Source organism: Rhea americana, unplaced genomic scaffold (assembly GCF_003343005.1).
Source record: "Rhea americana isolate MKP2758 unplaced genomic scaffold, rheAme1 scaffold_382, whole genome shotgun sequence".
NCBI classification, from domain to species: Eukaryota; Metazoa; Chordata; class Aves; order Rheiformes; family Rheidae; genus Rhea; species Rhea americana.
Genome location: NW_028186515.1, coordinates 264,753 through 277,496, shown reverse-complemented (window position 1 = coordinate 277,496; position 12,744 = coordinate 264,753). Strand labels below are relative to the sequence as shown.

Here is a 12,744-nt window from a genome sequence, read left to right as displayed (position 1 = left end):
GTCCGCCGCTGCCCGGCGGCGCGCCGAGCCGGGTCGGGCGGCGGCGCCGGGGCGAGACCTCCCCGACGGCGCGGACGGCGCTGCCCTGCCCCGCGGCCCAAGCACGGCCAGGACCTTGCCGGGGGGCGCCGGGCTGGGCCCGAGCCCGCACCTGCCGCCCGCCTGGGCRTGGGGGCGGGCGCCGAGCCCGCTGGGCCCACCACTCCGTCCTGTCCTGGCCCCGCGGGGCAGCGCTGCGGGGGCTGCGGGGCTGCCGCTGGGAAAGTCGATCCGATTTGTAAGCAAAGATCTGAAAATTGCTGTCGCGCCCATGGTCGCCGTTAGCGGAGCTGCAGGGAGCCCAGGCGATCGATGGCTGCAAGCGAAGCCAGACGCACGGTGCGTGCTTGATGCCTTGCGCTGTGGGGCCCGCGTGCTGCCCGAGTGAGCGTGGCAACACCTGGGCATCACCGTGACACAGCTGCCCAGACCTGGTACCACTATGCTGGCAGCGACCAGGCCACCATGCTGGCTTTGGCACAGGAAGGGGCATGGACGGGCTGGGCTCCTCTATACCACAGGAGAAGGGAGCTGCGCCCAGGGTGTATTGGTCTGCTGGGGTACGTGGCCCCCTCCCTCAGCTCGCGGGTGGAGCTGGGGGTCCCAGCCTAGTGGCAATGCCCCATCTCCCCTTCTCTTGCCCGTGTGCTGGTGTGAGCGGTCAGGGGTGTGGTGGGGACATGTGCCCAGCTAGAGCGTCTCCGGCCGCATGTCTGGCCGGGGGCTCCCCTGTTTGTCCAGGCTCCCCCAACACTGCACCTCTTTGTCCGGGGAGGGAGCCTTCCTAGGGCAGCTTCTTCCCTTCCCATTTAGATTGTGTTGTGAGGCGGAAGCCCAGGCCCCATAAATTGTGCGTGTGTAAGACGTGCCGTGGCGTGGCGCAGCACAATGGCGAAGCGGTCGGCTCGCCCTGCCGCCTTCCTGGGCATCCTCTTGTACGTTACTCCAGCCAGAACCGCTCTCGGGACCGGCTCTCCCAGGGCTCGGCTCTGCCTCACCATGACATTGCTGAGATCTTGGTGGGTGGGCAATGCCCACACTGGCTGCCTGTGGGCTCCGCTTGGTGCATTTCCCGCAGGACAGCACAGGGATTCCACCCTCATCCTCCTGGGAGCACGGGGTGCTGCTCTGCACCCCATCCTCTGCAGCAAGCCCTGGCACTGACCCTGTCACCTGCAAGAGCCCCCAGGGAGGGAGCGGGGGGGTGCAAGGTGGTGGGCGGCTGCCGCGCAATGGAGGGGCCTGGAGAGGTGCTGGTGGTGCCTGTGCCCAGCTACGGGTGTTGCAGCCAGACACCCGCGCCCGCTGCACACGCATCTCTGGCGCGTCTGCAAGCGTCCAGCTCAGGGCACAGGCAGTGCGGTGGGGGCGGCTGCGGCAGAGATGTGTCCCAGGCACTCCAGAGCGCTGATATTTATTGTTAGGCAGTGCGGCAGCTCGGCCGCAATTATAGCCGCACAGCAAAGTGTCTGGATTAGATAAATTATGGGGGGAATTAGGCTCCCTGGGCCGCAGCGTGCAAATCCCAGCACCCCCGGTGCAATCAGAGCAATAAACAAGCCCTGCATGGCACCCGCAGGGCCCTCCGGGGAGAGGGGCATGCGCCGCAGGGCTCGGCTGTGGGCCTTGTCCCCAGGGATGCCAGCTGCAGCAGGGATCCCGGCAATTTATTGYGCCTTGCACTGCCCCGGTCCTGGCATCTCCAGGGCTCCCCTCGCCGGGGGCATGTGGCCAGGGGCTGCCCCTCACCCTGCGCCTGCTAACTGCCTGGGCTCCCACTCGGCCTGGCGGCAAAGGCCTTGGCACGTTGAGGTGGAGCCTGTGGTGGGGAGCGGGCACTGGCCGCGTCCTGTCCCTTTCCGGCGCGCTGCTCTGTGCCTCCAGGTCCCACCGGTCACCACAGCGGACCTGTGGGCACGGGCAGGGTGTGCAGGGCTGAGTGGGATGCGCCGTGCAGCCCCTCTCCAGCAGCTTTGGGGTGCCTTGGTGCCGGAGAGGCGGCTGCGAGTGGGAGCCGGGAGCAGGCTGCCAGAGGTAGCTGGGTGCATTCAGGGGCTGCCGCCCAAGTGGATTGCAAAGGCCAGGGGGCATGAAGGCAGCACTGGTGGCTCTGGAGTGGCAGAGGCTCCTGGTTGTGGTCTGCCCAAGCCTTGCCCCATCCTGCTCACTCCACCAGTGTCACAGGAGCAGACCGATCCTTGCCCTCTGTACCCAAGGCTTACTGGGAACAGGGTGGCACAGGGCAAAGGTGTCGGGGGCTGTATCCTGCCCAGTGCTGGCATTTGGGGTCGGAGGATGGTGGTGTGGCATGGGCTCAGCACGGGAGCTCGGGCTGCAGGGCTGCGGGCACGGCTGGCGCCCCGCTGCCGTGCCTGGCTGTCCCAGGGTGACCTAGGAGCCAAGCTGCACGGTGCCCCGACTCCTGCGTCTGCCCCAGCAGCCCGTTTCCCAGTGCCTCATCCCAGCAATGCTCTGCGCGCTGAGAAGTGGCAGGAAACCCACCACTTCCGTCCCGGGCCTTCGGGGTGAGGATGGGGCAGCCGTGGCCCATGCCACGGCCATGTGGCGGGTGGGTGGGAAATGGGGGTGGTGAGCCCCAGCTGCGGGGCCAGGCGCAGGCATGCTGGGGGTGTCCGTGCCTGAGTATGGGGAGGGCCCGGCGTCGCGTGCAGCCCTGCTGGCAGCTGCTGCGCTCCGCACTTAAAGGTGGCTTTTATCCATCTGACTTTGTATTTCAAGCAGCAAGAGCTGGAGCAGGCTCTTGAGAGCAGCCTCTCCGGGTGCTCCCGGGGGAGTGTCTCTGTGCTGGAGAGCAGCTTTGCCCGCGCTTTACTCTCAGTCCAGGGGTGCCGGGATTCCCGCCTCCCCTGCAGGTGCTGAGCCCCAGCCCCGGGGCCGTATTGTGCTGGATCCCTCCGTTGCAGCCAGTGGCACTGGCAGGGTGGGGACGTCGTCATGCCGTGTGCCAGGACCCTCTGCCTCATGCAGCCCAGGGGGCATTGCAGGGCACGGGGCAGGTCCCCACGCTCCAACACAGCTCTCGCTGCGCGGGGTGTGCCCAGCTGCTGGGCTGCAAGTGGGGAAAGTGATGATTACACTTTTCCAGCTCGTAATTACCYGGCCCCACCTGGCAGCATCCGAGCCGCAGCATCCCCGCGTGTGCCGTGCTGTGCCGTGCCACGGGAGAGTGGGCTGTAAGGTTCATCCAGCTCTGGTGGCTCAGGGTCCTGCTCCACTGGCTCTTGCTCTCGCAGGAGCTGCTGCCCCAGGGCAAAGGGTATTGAGCCCATGGGGCGGCACCAGGCCCAGGCGGTCTAGGGGCAGCGGACGGCGCCCTGCRGGGCTCCCAGGGCCGCTGTGCCGAGGGAGCACCCCACGGGAGAGGTGGCTGCGTGGGGCTGCAGGGTCTGTCCCGGGGTGCAACAGCACTGAGGGCACCCGCCCCTGTCCGGGCTGGTAATTGAGTCACTGGTTGCAGATTGATGGTTTAATTAAAACCCAATTAAAAACCTCATTGATCTTGTTAGCAAAGCAGGACGGTGCGGGCTTGAGCAGAGATTAGAGGGATTGCCTGGCTGTCAATGCAGACCGGGCAGCGTTAGGGCACCATCCCACATGCAGGGGGCTCAGAGGCAGCTGTGGCCATTGGCACGGGGCAGGAGTCATATCCGCTGGCTCCACAGTCCCTCTGCCCGCTGCGGCAGTGTGTTATGGGCACCCATGGGACCCAGGGCAGGGAGCAGCACCAGCCCCGGGGGTCACTGCGTGCCGGCGGTGCACGCACCTTGCAGCTGCACCAGGCAGGAGCTGTGCGTGCAGCGGTGCTAGGGTGCCRTGCCGCTGGTGCGTGTGGGCTGCGCAGCGCGGGTGCTGTCTGCCGGGCGAGCCAGCCTGCGTGCACGCGGCTGTCTGGCTGCCGTGACTTTGCAGTGCCGCGTGCATGGCGAGGGCTGGCGGGGGAGTGCCGGCGTCGTCCCCCCCACGGTGGGCACGTGCGTGAGCGCCGGGGCTGCCTGCCCCTCCGCTGGCACAGGCCAGCTGCGGCAATCGATGTGCCTTCACCTCTTGCTGGCTYGTGGAGTGACTGAAAGGGGAAAGTGTAAATCAATGGCTCTTTCCTGTTCGCCAGCTGATGGATGGGCCCCGGATGTGCCGAGCGGGCAGAGCTCCCGCAGCTGGACAAAGGCCCTGGCCAGGCTGGGGACGGACCAGCCAGGGCTCCCAGCATGGGCGGGCACCCRGCTGTCGCCCCCATTGGGGGCACCCTGCTCCTTGACGGTGCCCACTGTGGCATGGGATGCAGAGCCCAGCTCCGGCCCTTCCTGGAACGCAGGGCCGGGTCCTGGTGCGCCGGCCATGCTGGAGCTGGCCYGGTGCTGCAGTGCACCAGGCGCTCCATAGAGGTGCATTAGCAATCGTGCAGCACTCAGCCCAGATTTATTGCAGCAGATGGGAGCAGAGCGGCCGCCTAGATCACCGGCGGCTGTGGCTTGCTAGGTAGCCAGGGTCCGGCCGGTGGGCGCCAAGCCCAGGCTGTGCTCAGGAAGGTGCTGCCAGGGGAAATCCATCTGCCCAGCTCCGACAGGATGATGGAAGGTACCGCTGCCTTGAAAAGCCCTGCTCTAAAAAYGCAGTCGTGCAGAAGTGATGCAGCCCATTCTGCTCCCACACTTAACCCTTTGGGCACTGCCYGCGCTGCAGGAGCCCAGCGCGCCCCGCCAGCCGGAGTGCCGCCGTCTGCGCCCGCCAGCACCGCAGACCGTCCTGACCGCAGTCGCCTGTCGCTGGGGGCGGTCGGCTCCCCAGACGGTGGCCGGGGGCCGGCAGGGACGCAGCAGCCCATGCCCTCTGCTGTCTGGCTGTCAGTGGCGTCTGGGGGCCAGGAGGCTGCCTGTTCCCAACCTCCTCCCTGGAAAATCCTGCTGGTTCATGCACAGAGYGCAGCAGGGACGCAGCAGCACCGGTGCTGCAGGCCAGGCAGAGGTGAGGCTGTCCTGGTGCCGGGGGTGGTCGTACCCTGTATCCTGCACGGAAGGCAGCATGCTCCCATCCTTGCTCCTGGATGAGGCCCCACGGCGCTGCCCACTTCTGAGCTGTTCCCCAGCTCCTTGCAGTCAGCACCAGGTCCCGACACCTGGCCCTGGGGGCCTCCCTGCGTCCCCTGTCCCCACCGCTGCGGCACTGCCGGGATCCGGCCCAGGGGAGCGGGCTCGTTAGCGAGACTGTTTATCAGCAGCTGCCGTTCCTAACGGGCCCCACAGGAGGGTCTGTGGGGATCTCAGTGCGGCAAGGAGTGGGGTTGCAGCCCTGCTGCACCAGGACGGCGGTTCCCACAGCACGCCGGGGGCTGCAGCCTGTCCTGGCATTGCCGTTGCCACAGCGGGAGCGCAAGTGCCAGCGACCCTCCCCTGGCTCGTCTCAGGGCTTGACGCAGGCGTCGTGGCCCCACATCCCACACCAGCTTAATTGCAACTCTCTCCTCAGCGCTCGGGGCCGTTTCTTTAATAACAAGCCTTTCTCTCCCCCTTTCACACCACATCAAAGGTGGAACATGAAAGGTCGCCGGCACCGCGCGGAGCAAGGGTGCTGCCTCAGCACCTCGCTGCCGGCCGCGGGCCTGCCGGTGGTGCCGGGCCCCTGCCTCGGCGGCTCCCGGCTGCAGGGCTGGGATGGGGGCAAGAGCGGCCGCGGAGCCCTGCGGGTGCCACGTGGCGTTTCGGCACAGGCTACGGAACCGGGTGCCCGTTTGGTAGGTGGCATGCAGCCCTGTGCCGTGTCCTGGCTCCTGGGGCGCTGCTTGCCAGGGTGCCCCAGGCCGCAGCAGGACTCCTGGGCTCCCTGCATGGTGCCGGTGCCGGGKGGCCCAGAGTGGGGCACCGGCACGTGCAGCTTTGCTGCTGCCTGCGAGCATGGGAGCCCGGCTGCGCCGTGGGCCACCACGCGGGCACGGCCGCTCGGCCAGGACCGTGCAGGCTGGGGTGGCTGGGCCAGCGTGGAGGTGCAGAGGAGCCCCCGGCACTGCTGCCAGTGCAAGGCCCAGTGCTGGGGCTGCTGCAGCATCGTAGTGCGGAGCCAGCAGCTTGCGGCGCCGATTGGTAATTAATTGGCGGGAGCAGCGGGTCAGCGCGCGGCTGCTCGGCTGCAAGGATTACCGCGGCCGGGATTTCAATCGGGCACGGATTAGGAGCCGGCAGAGTCTCTCCTGAGTGGATCTGAGGGGATTGCCACTCCTAATCAATGTAAATGAGGCTCCCCCAGGGCCACTCTTTACGGCATTAACGAAATAACGGGATTAGMTGGAACAGGGTGAGAAATCCTCTCTTTGAGCCATGGCGCACGGYGGGGCTGCAGGCCAAGGCGGCGTGGGGCGGGCGAGGGACCCGCGTCTCGGCTGCTTGGCCCTGTGGGCGAGCAAAGCGGCCCGGGAGCTCCTGCACTCAGCAGTCTCTGGCTGTGTCGCTCTGCACTGCCGCTGCTCTCCTCTGTCTGGTTACTCCAATACCCTCTCGGTGTTTGTGGGTGGCCGCTCTCTGGGGCAGGCAGCATGCACGCGGCTCGGCACCTCCGGGACAGGCAGAGCCTGGAGTTGCCCCGGTCTTCAAGGATGCTCGGGCCACTGCAGCTCCCCATGCCTGTGCCCCAGGGTGGCACCGGGGCAGCGCCTGCTCCRGCGTTGGCTGCACCCTTCCGTCCCGCAAGGATGCGGTGGGACAGTGCAAGGGGTTCGCTCTCTGCTCCCCACACCCACCCCACTCCCCTCTTGCTCGCCCCTGGCTCTGGGTGCTGGCAGGGCAGCGCTTGGGTGGCCACGGGTGGCGAGGGGTGGCCGCAGTGCCCGGCAGGCTGGGCATGCCGAGGCCCTGACAGCCTGTCACCCCGCTCTCCCTGCAGCCTGCGGCGGGAGGGCTACACCGTGCAGGTCAACGTCAACGACTACCTGGACATCTACTGCCCGCACTACAACGCCTCGGTGCCTGAGCACAGGATGGAGCAGTACGTGCTCTACATGGTGAACCTGGAGGGCTACCGCACCTGCAACACCAGCCAGGGCTTCAAGCGCTGGGAGTGCAACCGTCCCCACGCACCCCACAGCCCCATCAAGTTCTCGGAGAAGTTCCAGCGCTACAGCGCCTTCTCTCTGGGCTATGAGTTCCACGCCGGGCAGGAGTACTACTACATCTGTACGTGGGGCCGYGGGGCTGCGGGGCTGCGGGATGGGGACGCCGGTGCCCATGCCATCGTGGGGTGGGGATGTGGCTGCCCATGTGGGCACTAATGCAGGATGCTGATGCAGGATGCTGGCAAGGGTGCTGCTGCRGGATGGGGATGCAGATGCCCATGTGGTTGTGGGATGGGATGCAGATGTGGGTGCTAATGCAGGATGCCACTGGAGGCGCCTATGCGGGATGGGGATGCTGATGGAGGCACAGATTCGGGATGTGGCTCCTGCGGTGTGCCCCAGGCAGTGCCAATGCCACGAGGCAGCACAGGGGCCGCAGCGCAGGGTGCGGGCGCTGTGCATTGCCCCATCCCAGGGCATGCTGGGCTGCAGTCTTGGGGCCCCTTGAGCTCCTCCGGGAGCAGGACCCAGCTGGGCGCAGGGTGCAATGTGGGATGCAGATGCTGCTGCGTCCAGCACGAAGCAGGTCCCTGCAGCACTGGGTGCCCGGAGCAGTGGTGTCACCCACACTTGCTTTGCAGCCACGCCGACGCACAACCACCGCCGCGCCTGCCTGAAGATGAAGGTGTTCGTGTGCTGCGCCTCCAGTAAGTAGTGGCACCCCGGGGCTGCAGGGACCGGGGCAGTGCGGCCGGCCCTCGGGTCCCAYCCCTCCCGCGGGGGTGGGGGGCTGCCAGGGAGCGTCACCCTGTCCCCTCTCTCCCTTTGCAGCGTCACACGCGGGGGAGAAGCTGGCGCCCACCCTGCCGCAGCTCACCCTGCGGCCCGCGGTGAAGATCGAGGACTTAGGTGAGTGCCGGCGCCGGCCCCGCCGCCCCRTCCCACGGCCGCCCCATCCCACTGCCGCCGCTCCAGCCGGGCCCTGCTCCCTGCTGCCGTTCTCATCACCTCCCTCTCTCTGCAGAAAACTTTAACCCGGAGATCCCCAAGCTGGAGAAGAGCATCAGCGGCACCAGCCCCAAGCGAGAACACTTGCCGCTGGCCGTGGCCGCCGCGCTTTTCCTCATGATGCTGCTGGCCTCCTAGCTCGGAGGCGCTGGCGGGGCCCTTGGAGCCGCTGTGGGACCGCCGGGCCCCTGCCGCTGGAGAGGCCGCCCACGGGGCGCGTGCCCCCTGTGAACGGGACTTGGCCCACGGACGCCACCCCCGTGGGGACGCGCCTTGGCGCTCCCGGCCCCGCGCAGCGCAGAGCCCCGAGCCCGGCCGGCCCCACGGACGGAGGCACTGGAAGCAGCGCCGGGTGGCCTGTACATACCTATATAGAGATCTATACATACTGTACAGAGAGCGACTATATAGATATATCTATACTGTACCATAGGCAGCGGCGCTAGCCCCAGGCTGGCTTGTACATAGTCGAACGTGTTGGATTCTCCTCGTCTTCCGTGAAGACCTGACCTATGCAAACGCACAGACACTTTTTGGGGAAAAAAAAAAACAATCTCGATCTTTTTTTCAAGTGCTTTGGCTGGTGATTTTCATATTCTGCTCTTAGTCTATTAAAAAATAAAAAAAAATTAAAAGGATTCAAAAAAAGCCCCACCACCCATGTCACAGCTGTGCGCAGGGTCTCAGGAGCAGCCTGGGACTCAGCGGCTGCAGCCCCGGCGCGGGAGCCGGAGCCGCAGCGTGGGGTGCAGCCGAGGGCAGGCAGCGCCAGGTGCCATCCCGCCTTGTGCGAACGGACCGTCGACGTGCCGCCGGCCTCCGGGGCGCAGAGGCACTGTTGGCGCGGCCGGGACTGCCTCCCGCGCCGGGGCGCCGGAGCCCTCCAGAGGCAGCGGTGGTGGAGCCAGGGGAGCGTCCGGCAGGACCCTGCGCTGCCAGGCGGAGAGGAGCAGCGCGGACGGATGGCAGGTGGCACCCGCAGGTAAGGGCGGCACCGGCATGGGCACGAGCAGGAGGCCGGGTGCTCGTTCCCATGGCCCCAGCTGTGTCTGGGTGCTCCGGGGAGGAGAGGGCCAAGGAGAGCCCCGTGCCCGGCACACCGGCACACGCTGGGGTGATGGTGAGTGCCCCGGGGTGTCCGTGGGCGCCCTGCCACGTGGCGTCAGGCGTGCAGAGTGATTCCCGCGGGGGGTGGCTCCGTGGCAGCCCACGGTGGGCGGCTGCGCCCCRTGCGGACGGCTGCCTCCCCACGCGGCGGGGGCCTGGCGGGCGGCAGCGCTGGGCGGTGGCTGCACCGCGCGGCCTGGCTGGCCTGGGCTTGTCTGGGGCGCGGAAAGAGCTGGCAAACCCGTCCGACAGGTCTGTAGAGCGCTCCCGGCAGGCTCCGGGTTCGCCACCTCCCCGACGGGATCTCGCGGGCCTGGCGCGGCCGTGGAGCAGGACCCCCTGCCAGGGGGCCGCCTCCGTGCTGGGAGCGGGATGCTGGAGTCTGCCGTGCCACTGCCGTGCCACGTGGCCAGGGACCCTGCGGGGCTGCCCGGGGCCATGTCCGTGCCCCCGGCACTGTGCGAGCAGGCTGCAACCGGGATGCCGCCCTCTCCCCCCGGACACCCGGGACGCCTGCCCCAGCCAGCACGGAGAGGGACTGGCACCATGACGCAGGGTCGGCCGGGGAGCCCGGGGCACCCGCCTCTGCCCTCGCATTGCGGCTGGCGCATAGAGCGGGGCCCTAAGTCACCGGCCCTGGCAGGGCCACAGTGCCGCCCGCGCCCGGCCCTGCTGGCCGCCGGCTCCGCGGGGTCCGTCCACCCAGCCGCTCGGCGGGCGCCGGGCACGGTGCGGCCAGCCTGCACCGGGCGCTCCCCGGGCACAAAGCCAGCGGGGAGCCACTGCTCCGCACCGGGACTCGGTGCTTCCTGCAGCACCGGGAGGGCTTCCCGCGGCGCGCTGCGTTCCTCGGCACGCGCGTCAGCACCAGTGCTGCAGGGGCTGGGCCGGCAGCATCCCGCCGCCCCACCACGCGCKGCCCTGCGTCGGGCTGCCCCAGCCATCGCTACCTGCCGCGCCGCACGCAAGCAGCGCGGCACGTCACCCGCGGCCTTCGCTCCCGCCGCGGAGTGGACGGTCCCCGTCCTCCCCCGGCTCCGGCGAGGGTGACGTCAGCCCGGGCAGGGGCAGGAGCGTGCCTAGGTGCCCTGATCCAACAAACCATAAATAGCCCGTCACGAGCCGCAGCTCCCCGGCCTCCCGCCCGCCCTGCCTGCCCTTTCCCCTCCCGTGTTTACTGCGCGTACGGAGCCTAACCTTTGTCCTGCTGATGGCAGCCAGTGCGCGGCGGCAGCCTGCACCCACCCCGGCCTGCAGTGACCCCGGCACACGTGCTGGTGCCAGGTAATGTGGCCGTGGCCCTGCGCACGCACGCCCCRTGGCACAGCACGGCACGACCATGGGCTCATGCATGGACACCCTGCGGCACGGCACCAAGCACGGGCACCCCACAGCGTGGCCTAACGCACAGACACCCTGCAGCACAGCACCGAGCACGGGCACCCCGCAGCATGACCCTGTGCATGGACACTCTGCAGCACAGCACTGAGCTTGGGCACCCCACAGCGTGGCCTTGTGCATACACACCTGCCCCTGGCCCAGCTCCCAGGGATGTCACAGTGCATCCTCCCCTGGAGGACAGGTTGCCCTGCAGGGACCTGTACGCTTAGCCCCCTTCCCCACCATTGCTGCTCCCTTACCCAGTTTCCCCAAATCAGCATGGCCTATCCCAGTGTGTGGCTGGGACCATGGTCCCGGGGCGAAGTAAGGCTGCAGGAGAGGGAAGCAGCTCCGGTACAGCCCTGCTGCACCTGCCCATCTGCCTGCACCACTGATCCCGGCCGGCCGCCAACTCCAGGGCTGTTCCTGGGTGTCGCTCCTGCACGCAAGCCCCGGCGCGCCAGTGTCTTGGATGCAGGAGCCCTCATGCAGAGTCATCACAGCTCTTGGGATGGCGAGTCCCCCCCACCCGTGCACCAGGCTTGGCAGTGGGGGCCTTGGGGGCTGCTGCACCTGCAGCCGCTACCTCTGCTGCAGCGTCGGAGGAGCCTCGGCCAGGGATGCTGGATCCAGCTGCTCACCAGCAGCCGCTCTCCAGTTACAGCCGTGCTGCTGCTGTCTGCCGGAGACCTTTCAGTGTATCAGGGGAGCAATGCTTGCCCGGCTGCAGCCAGCCCCGCGCTGCCTGTGCCGTGTCGGGCATGCAACATTACCCACAATCAATGGATCATTATGTAATAAACAAGAGGAAAGTTGTTTTGCAAATGTGGCTGAGTTATCACTTCACAACACAGCAGTGAAGTATCTCTCTCCGCAAGGCTTAACAAGAATGGATCGGTGTTGGGGGCAGATCTGAGCAGATAGCATGAGGCTGTGCTGCTGCCCAGGGAGATGCCCCTGCTGCAGCCACTCCAGCCCCGCTGCCCCCCCCCAGCGATGCAGAGCTCCACTTCAGCAGAGTGGAGTTTGTAGGTGGAAATTTCACAATATCAAATAAATCAAGAGCAAATGCAAATGGGGTGGGGAAACCTTGCAATGTTTGTTTGGGGCTGGAGTAAAGCCCTGGGAGAGCAGAGCCAGCTGATAAGGACGGGAGGAGGAGGAGGGCTTTACTTACCTCCCCCAGCCTCTCCCTGCCCCTTCCACCTTATCAGCAGCTCCTCCAGCTCCTGGACACCCATTTATCCAGGTGTTTTTGATGTCCCCAAGCAGCTCAGATAAAGTAGTTTCTACGGCAAGGACCATGGGGGGTGATAGCAAAGCCCTTGCATGCCAGCCTTGCGGGGCCCCAGCAGGAAGGCAGGAGCAGGATCACAGGAAAGACCCTACACTCCTGCACTGCCCTGGCTCCCCGCAGCCCAGCAAAGCTGCGTATCTGCTGCGACCTGGTGTGAGCCACGCACATCCTGCACGTGATGCCTCCCCAAGTGCCCGCTGCTGGGGTGGCCTGGCCAGCGCCTGGCACCCTCCCGCCAGTGCAGGCACAGGAGCAAGTGTCACAGCCCTGCCACCACCTGGAGCAGAGCCCAGGCACAGCCCAGGTGCCCTTTGTGCCTCCTTCCACTGCATCCCTGCATCCTCCATCCCCAGAGAGCCCAATCTGTACCACGGTCAGCCAGCACAGCTGTGATGGGGATCCCAGTGCCTGGTGTGGGGGTACCCAGTTGGGCTGCTTGCCACTTGTAGGGCCAGGTGTAGCCAGTGCACAGACCACTGCAGCCTGRTGTTGCGCACAGTGGGGCCTAGTGCAACCCGCACACAGTTTGCTGCAGCTTAGTGCTGTGCTCTGTGCAGCCCATGCATAGTCCAGTAAGGCCCCACTGTGCCCCAGTGCTGCACCCGATGGGGTGCATCCAACGCAAGGCTCGCTGAGGCCAGCTGCACACTGGTGCTGTGAACTGCAAGGCCAAGTGCAGCCCGTGCACGGCCTGTTGCACCCCGGAGCCGTGCCCTGCGGGGTCTAGTGCCTCCGATGCATGGCCCAGTGCACACCGGTGCTGTGTCCCGCAGGGCCCAGTGCATCCGATGCACGGCCCGCTGAGGCCCGGCGCACCCTGGCTCTGTGTACTGCGAGGCTAGTGCATCCGATG

General features: G+C 67.0%; 2 protein-coding genes across 2 annotated transcripts in view; both read left to right on the top strand.

Moving 5' to 3' along the window:
- LOC146591187 (ephrin-A3-like) overlaps nucleotides 1-8,703 on the top strand; it is a 24,981-nt gene extending 16,278 nt beyond the window's left edge. Inside the window, exons 3-5 of the mRNA XM_085313269.1 lie at nucleotides 7,741-7,806; nucleotides 7,931-8,008; nucleotides 8,124-8,703. Of these exons, the coding sequence (XP_085169395.1) occupies nucleotides 7,741-7,806; nucleotides 7,931-8,008; nucleotides 8,124-8,245 (266 nt within the window). The 3' untranslated portion in view covers nucleotides 8,246-8,703. The remainder of the gene's footprint in view (nucleotides 1-7,740; nucleotides 7,807-7,930; nucleotides 8,009-8,123) is intronic.
- Nucleotides 8,704-10,424: 1,721 nt separating this feature from the next.
- The window catches only part of LOC146591186 (ephrin-A1-like), a 5,443-nt gene continuing 3,123 nt past the window's right edge, over nucleotides 10,425-12,744 (top strand). The window contains exon 1 of the mRNA XM_085313268.1: nucleotides 10,425-10,498. Coding sequence (XP_085169394.1) covers nucleotides 10,425-10,498 — 74 coding nt within the window. The remainder of the gene's footprint in view (nucleotides 10,499-12,744) is intronic.